General features: G+C 39.8%; 1 protein-coding gene across 1 annotated transcript; it reads right to left on the bottom strand.

The window, feature by feature from the left end:
• Window positions 1–222: 222 nt before the first annotated feature.
• Window positions 223–7699, bottom strand: LOC120521186 (E3 ubiquitin-protein ligase TRIM47-like; the record flags this gene model as incomplete). The annotated part of the gene is made up of 3 exons (XM_039742983.1): window positions 7658–7699; window positions 4017–4613; window positions 223–318 (listed from the first exon to the last, which is right to left on the bottom strand). Coding segments are annotated over exons 1-3 (735 nt in total), but the record flags the coding sequence as incomplete, so codon positions are not given.
• Between the last annotated feature and the right edge of the window lie 579 nt (window positions 7700–8278).

The raw sequence follows: 8278 nt of genomic DNA, 5'->3' as shown, positions 1-8278 counted from the left end.
AAAGTCACCTTTGAGCTTTGGGAAAGAAAATGCAGAGAACATTAGGGTTGTGCTCTCTGAATATCGAGTGAATAACACCAGAAATGCTGTCTACAGTGAATTATCATAAGTAGACTATCTTCCTATTTATCACTCGTTATCATTAGTAGTGAAGCTCTGCTGCTCTTCTAGTTTTAATTTATTTCTCTTCTTTTTTATATTTTTTATCTCAGTTCCACTCGCCTTTATCTGCTCCATCATCCTCTTCGTGTCCTTCAGTGTCTTCTTTCTCTCCTCAACTCTTCTCCTGATTTCACTCAGTGTCGCCCCCAAGTGCTTCTGTTTCAAAAGAGTAAAGGATACAGGTGTTGTGAATTTGGGTTTTATATGCACACAATCTGCAACATACTTGTTAGTTTAAAATTGCATCATAATAGTGATGTCATTGTGGTGTCATTTTGTTCTTGTCAAATCAGACAGGCACAGCAGGCTTCAACACATCTTGGGACATCAGTGCTCAGACAATATTTAACATGGTGGTGATATAGTTTGTGTGTTCAGGTTTTAGATATAAACTTACTAAAAATGTCCAAAGGCTAATGATGTGGATAAGAAAAAGCTACAAGGATCTGATCAATTTGCTTCAATGTTTGACTTTTAAGACACATTTTTTGATTTTAACAATTCTTATTTTCATCTTCTGCCATTTTGGACTTCTGGCCTGGCAAGAAGTCTTGGCCCAGTGTCTGCTTGTGTGTGGGTTCTTCAGTGGGTTGGTGCCTTCCTGGGATTGGTTTCCTGTCTTGCACCCTGTGTTGGTTGGGATTGGCTCCAGCACACCACCGTGACCCTTGTCAGGATATGCGGTTGGAAACTGCATGGATGGATGGATAGATAGATGGATGGATATTCTCAAAGATCAATGTCTACCCTTCAGTCAGATATACTTAATGGAACATTTTTTTTATATATAATTATAATTTCTATACATATTTTTATATAATTTTATTTGTTAATAAAACACTATGACATAACAAATACAACTGTATGTTTCAAAAAAAACATGCATACATTTAACATTCAATGTTCACTCGATAAAGAGAACTATACAAATGTGGCCACAGTATTAGCTAAACCAACCATCTTGTTGGACTGTATGGTCTTCTCAAATTGTCAGATTCCTTATCTTATGTTCTAATTTTGCGATTAAAAGGCAAGGAAAATCAAAAGGTTATGCACAGGCCTGGCATTTTAACTTTAGGATTACATTAACAAGCTCTTGAAAAGCTCAGAAAACTTTTGAACAAATTCTGGTAAAGATAACTTTTCCTTTTTCAGAATGTACAGAGTATCATCTTTCCCACTGAGTCAGAGAAGGTAATAGGAGATTTTTCTAGCTGGGGAAAATATGCCATTATGCAAGTAGTATTGTCATAGGATATCAAAGCCATTATTATGGCACAATTTTGTCTCATCTAGGATTATTTCAAATATTGCTGCTAATGTGTCAGGATATATTTTAAATTAAAAATTAAACGAATCTCTCTATTATATAAAAGAATCCTGGGACAAGACAAGACTTTTTCAAGAGTCTTTTACAAGAGATTTTTTTCAAGTCCCACGAAACAAGACTTTGGCCATTAGATTTTTTAAAGTCATGCCCTCCTCTCAACCAAACATTCGAAAAAGTTATATGTCGCGTTGTCACAATGAAAGTCCAAACACAGAATCAAAATTCAATGTGATATTGATGAAAATTTAATTTAAAAAATTATTTACTGAAGTTTACAAGTAAAATGTAAGTTTAATAAGTATTTGCATGTTAATTTCAAAGACAAACAGAACAAAATCGTATACTGAAATTAATACACTTTACTATTTTTTAATATGGTTAATTACTCATTGTAATGTAAAATAGTTCTATTATGCATATGTAACAATTCCATGAAAATAACAATCTGTTTAAATTGTACATCTGCATCCCCATAAGCGAGCGGCAGAACTGCAAAGAGGCTAGTGTGTAGCGCAGGCTCAGAGGTTGGCAAGCGAAGTGAGCAGGGGCAAAGCCCCTTAGTAATACATTAAAATTGTGTGTAACAAAGGTAAGAGTTTTACCAATAAAATAAATGATTCAGAGGTATAGGTAGTTGAATGTAGACGTAATAACAGTAAAAGGAACTGGGATGAATGCCACAGCGTGCAGTAGAAGAATACAAATGGGTGCATGTCATTTAGTCTCTACATTGGACTGGCGACCTGTCCTGGGCTCTGTCTTTTCTTGTGCTCATTGCTGCCTCTAATAATCATGTGAGGCCAACAATGAAAAAAGCATAATGGACTGGGAAATGGAACTGACCAAAAGGTGTACAGCAGAGAAAGTGGTAGGTAGCATGCGCTTATGCTTATTACAGAGCACTGCGCACCCAGCACAAGGTGAACCACCTGGATTGAGATCCAAGTGCAACTCCTCAGCACCACACTGGAACAGTACAAGGTTTTTTTTTACAGTGGCTGGAGTGCTAATCCTGCCACCAACCCCACATTGTCCCTGTAAGTTCGAGGACCTGCTTGCACTGCTGCATTCAGATTAACATCATATCCAGGACAGAGCAATTACAGGTCAAGGGACTTGCTCAGGGGCCCAACGGAGTAGAGCCACTTCTGGCATTTATGGGATTCGAACCAGCAACCTTCTGATTGTCAGCACAGTTCCCCAGTCTCAGAGCCACCACTCTGCAAAGGATTAGTTTAATAAGGAAAATGATCCAAACCAGTTAACCAGAAAGAGCAAAAATTTTGCATCAGATCAAATGTCTGAGTCAAAAACAAAAGCAAATATCCTGACAACATAAAATCTTTTCCCTCTTAAAATTTCTAACTAGCAGAAATTAATTAGTTTAGGAAATATCCATGAACTTGGACACCAGCTAAGCAGACCACCATATTATGTAAAGACTGCATGATGCCGTAACATGCAACAATGCCCGATAAAATCTCAACTCAAAATTGGGGTGAAATAATGTCATTGGTGTTGTATTTCACAAGTGAGTTAAACACCTGCTGGGGGCTCACTTAACAGCTTTATCAAACACAGACATTTACAGCAGCACTCTCTATGTCTTTGCCACACTCTGCTCTCTCTCTTTCCCTCCTTCTCCCAGCATTCCCACACTGTGGTCTTTGTCACACGGACTAACACTAAACAGTATTATACACAAATATTTCAACAACTGCCATAAAGGTGCAATTATTATTATTTATATTGCAGGCTGCAGTGTGCGCACCAGCTGCCTAAATCCAACACAGACAAACACTAGGCACAAGTTCAGCACACAACTAAATTTATTTTCATTGGGAAAGCTCGCTTCCTACTACAGCAACTCTCTTCTCTCTTGTCCTCCACTCCTCCTCAGGCAAGCTTTGACCTCTACCTGACTCTGGCTCCCAGGCTGGCTCTGCAGCCCCCTGGTGGCTGCCATGGAACCCAATAATGCTGCATTAAATTCCCACTCCCAGCGTGCCCTGCAGGAATCCATGGTGCCACAGCAACCCATGGGGGCTGCCCCTAGCATCCTGCAGGAGCATAATGGACTGAGCCTTCTTCTCTGCCCGGTCCTTCCATCCAGCTGACATCTTGGCCGGGCAGGGCCCCTGGCCGTCTGCAACAATATATTAAAAAAGCCAGACACAGTTCCCTATTTAAATCAGGATCAAAAAACTGTGATGTAATCTTTTTAAACTTACCTAACATAGTTCAGGGTTACAGCCTATCTCAGGTACACTGGTGCAAAGCAAAAACCAGCCCACTCACTGGGACCACTCACACACTGAGGACTGATTTAAAATTGACAGACACAGATGGATATTTTTTGGGAATGTTACAGGAAAACTGAGGTACCCAGAGAAAACTCACCAGAGTTTAAGCTCAGGATACTAGATACATGAAGCATTAGCACTAACCACTGTGCTGCCCAAACAGACAAAACTCCTTTAACCCTTGTTTCTTATGTTTCCATTAAATGCTAGATTTTACTCACCTCTTTTTCTTTTCTTTCAGTATCCAGTTCTACCATTTTATGACCATTGTGTTCACTCACCCCACAGATTGGGCAGATGCATATCTTGTCAGTTTTGCAATATATTTCCAAACTTTTCTGATGTTTTACACAGAGTTTCTCCTTTAGATTTCTGTCAGGATCAGTCAGCTTGTGATGCTTCAAGGCAGCTGCTTCATGATGGGGCTGTAGGTGAGTCTGGCAGAAGGAGGCCATACATGTCAGACATGACTTTACTGCTCTGAATGTCTTCTCTGTACAGATGTCACACTCCACATCGCTAAGGCCAGCATAATTCTCAGATGAAGGAAGTGGAGAAGGAGGAGGACTGATTACCATCCTCTTCAATTTCTTGATGACTTCATTCAGCACGGTATTTCTGTGCAGCTCAGGCCTTGTGGTGAAGGTGTGTCTGCACTGAGGGCAGCTGCACACTTGGCTCTGATCCCAGTAGTCAGTGAGGCACTTCAGACAGAAACTGTGACCACAAGACAGTGACATGGGGTCACTAAATATGTCCAAACACATTGAGCAGCTGAACTCGTCCTGTAATCCAAACAGCTGAGCTTCAGCCATTCTCTATCAGAGGGAAAAGATGGAGAGCAAATAGAAACAATCAGACAGACAAGGAGGTGACTTGTGAGGAAAGGAAAGTGAAAGTTTGCCTTTACTTGGACAAAACGAGGAAGAGATTTGAAGAGAAACCTGAGAACAAAAACAGAAAGAACATCTCAGGAGACAAATGTCATGACTGCATATCTCAATGTGATGGTAAAGAAGTGATAAACTGTACTAGCATGTCTAGTAATGTTTAAATCAGCTCAATTTGGTTATATATTCATTGTATGGTATGGTTTAAATCATGCATACTTACAAGTCTGTATGAATTTACAAATGTAATAAAGTGAAAATAAAATCCAGTACATAAAGCTGTATAAACAGATTTGTATTGTAAATGCCAGGTGTTCTGAATCTTAGTTTTTGGATAAAAAAGGAAGAAGTTGGTCATATTATTATTATTATATATGTGTTATTATTATTATTATTATTATTATTATTATTATTATTGACATATTATATTTTTGACTAATTTTACTTAGAATTATCATATTCTTCAGGTATCCACAATCTGTACTAATCTCTGTTTTTCTCTGATGTCTTTCTGGTTCTTCTGTAGTGGTGATTTGCACCAACGCCACCTGATCAAGACACTGTGCAGCCACCTGTAATGCTGGAATGAAAATAAGTTCCTAAGCTGTCCACAAGATCAGCTTCATGAATACTCTCATTTGAAGCCTGAAAACAAAGAGGACTGATTTAAGAACATTTACACAGCTGACAGCATTGTCAGCAAAGTCAAGATCAGTGATTCTTTCTTAGCCAACAGGTGGCGCTACAGCCACTGAACCCCATGACCTTGCCCAATACCCAGTCCATGAAAGCATTTAATGGAGTAGGAGCAAAAACACACCCCTGACAAACCCCAGATTTAACTGGGAAAAATGCAGGCCACCAAACTTGAGGGATCCCACAAAGTTTCAGGATGTCCCACAGAATCAGCTCAATCAACTGAGGTGAATGCTTTACAAAAATCAACAAAGGCTGCAAAGAAACTCTGCCAATATTCGTGTTATGCCTCCATGAGAACCCTCAGTGCCATGATGCAGTCGATGGTAGACTTCTTAGGGCATAAAACCAGACTGTTCCAGTCTCTGGTAGGTGAGCAAGTGATCATGGATCTTATTCAGGATGACCCTAGGAAGGACCTTACCTGGCACCAAAAGCAGTGTTATCCCCCAGTATCCAGGCAATCATCCTTTCCTTTTCAGATAGGGATGGCAAGCCCAATTTTCCAGTCAGTTGGGATGACACCAGTCTCCCAAATGGAAGCAAAGATTGCTTGCAATCTGGGCCGGTTCTAGACAGGGGGCAGACAGAAATGTGAAGGGGGCACATGGTGATGGCGGAGGTGGGAAAGGGGGTGGGTGGTGGTGGTGGTGCTCTGGATAACTTTTTTGTCATGTCATTGATTACAATTTGTCAGGCCTCTACCCTAAGACCTGTCCAACTTGGGTGTCCCACCTGAAGGCTAAGCTTCTGCTGGTGTAGCTCTTAGGGTCACTGAGGCAACGCATAAACCTCCTGACTACGATAAGGTAGCAATCCCTCAAGAGGAAAACTGAAAAATAAAACAACAAAAAATAAAATATTCCTCATCAGATTATAACAACTAAAAACATGGCATTTACTTTAATTGGATGGCCTATATCAAATATATTCAAACCCAACAATAACACTTCTCACTATTGCCAATATTAACAAAACTAAAAAGGGTAGGCCAAGTTATAAAAAAAAAATAAAAAGTCTTGAAAAATAAAACAGAAAAATAGAATAAAAAAATAAATAAATAATGAATAAAATAAAATATCCATCCAGATCTTTACAACCAACAATATAAACATTATCTTAATTGGATGGCCTAATTCTCAAATAAATTTGCAAAATAAAGTAAGAGTAAATAAAATAAGACCTCTCAATATATCCAATATTTACAAAACTAAAAAGGGTTGGCATAGTAATTTAAAAAAAAAACAATTCACCATGTCTTTTTCTACAATTCTCAAACTAATTTGTAGAATACAACAGATTTAGAACTGAACATTTGAACTGTTTTCTTCTTTTTTTGTCTTGTTTTTTTTGCATCAACTGAACTCTCTGTTTGTAACTAAACAGCTCCACTCCCTCCTTTCTCCTCAATCCACTCTACAACAACAGTTTCCTGTTTCCCTTTGCAAAAACTCTTCCAAATGCATCATATCCAAGTTATTTGTTATGGACTTCTCATGGGCCAAGATCACCAAATTCCTCTTTCTTTTATGTAACATGGTGCTTACTATAGGGGTTAGGACCCGTGACTAAGTGGAGAAGGAACTCTCACATGATGCTGAAGACACACCAAATACCAGGGTTGTTACACACAATTTATTCAACTCAGGAAAGGCTTCCTTGTACTCCTGCAGGAGTTTACACACAGTGGACAGGTCTGTTTCCTTTAAACATTTTTTTGAGCAGCATCTGTTTTGCCACAAGAACTTCATTTTTCAGACTTACAGCATCTGCTACAGTGCCAGCCATCACAGCCAGAGGGTGCAACAGGGTGGGATCTAGAAATGCATTAGATTTGGGTGCAAGACTAGATATGACTCTCATCAGGTCAATATTCTTTTGTGAAAATCTAGTTTCCATTTCTGAAATGGCCCTGTCAAGGATGTTGAGCAGGGATCTTTTCAGAAACTGATGGGGGAAATGGTAGGGTCACCAGAGTCTGTATGGCCCAAGGTTGAGAGCACAACACTTTGACCCAGGTGTTTGCTCATTGTTCTCCTTCTCTTTGTTGGATGTGACTTTTCCTCATCAGGAGATGACACTCCCCAACAGTCATCCTCACGGATGGTTTTTAAGGAGTCCAGTGCTGCACTAACAACCTCAGAAGCACTGCACAGATCAACTGACTGAGACTGTAGAATAGCATTTGCTGGTTTCAAGACACCAAGCACCCGCACTGGGAACTTTCCAATCTCAAAGAAGTGATGCCTCTTAATTTGGCATAGCAGGCCTGATACCTCGGTACACAGGTCAACTGCATCATCATCATCCTCTGACATCTCTGATAGGATACTAAGGATTTGTTCTTGATTGTCCACAGTGCACCTTGTCACCTCATAGTGGCTTGTCCATCTGATCTCAAGCAGCCTTTTAGACAAGGTGCATCATGTTTATTGAGCACATAGTGGTGGTGAAAAATGTTGTAGTGAACTAGATAGGCTAAAAAATCTTTTGCACACGGCTCATTCTGCATGGCATGCACAGCCACTAAGTGCAGTTGGTGGTTGTAGCAGTGGATGTATAGGACATATCTGTCAAGCTTCTTTTGGAACAGAGCTTGTACCCCACCTCTAACCCCACTCATCACAGAAGCCCCATCATAACACCGGTTAAGTATACTGTCAGCACTGTAGCCAGCATCAGAAAGGTGTAACAGCATCTCAGAGGTGATGTACTCTGCATCAAGTTGTTACAAGTCAAGCAACCCAATAAGATGCTCCTCTGGCATGGAATTTCTGACAAACCGTATTATCACAGACACATTTTCCACATTGCACATATCCCTGGTCCCATCACTTTGAGGCAAAATCCTACAGAATCAGCACTTTTATATTTTTCCTGACTTCTCCAAGCACCAT

This window comes from Polypterus senegalus, unplaced genomic scaffold (assembly GCF_016835505.1).
Source record: "Polypterus senegalus isolate Bchr_013 unplaced genomic scaffold, ASM1683550v1 scaffold_4946, whole genome shotgun sequence".
Lineage (NCBI taxonomy): Eukaryota > Metazoa > Chordata > Cladistia > Polypteriformes > Polypteridae > Polypterus > Polypterus senegalus.
This window is presented reverse-complemented; position numbering and strand designations above follow the sequence as displayed.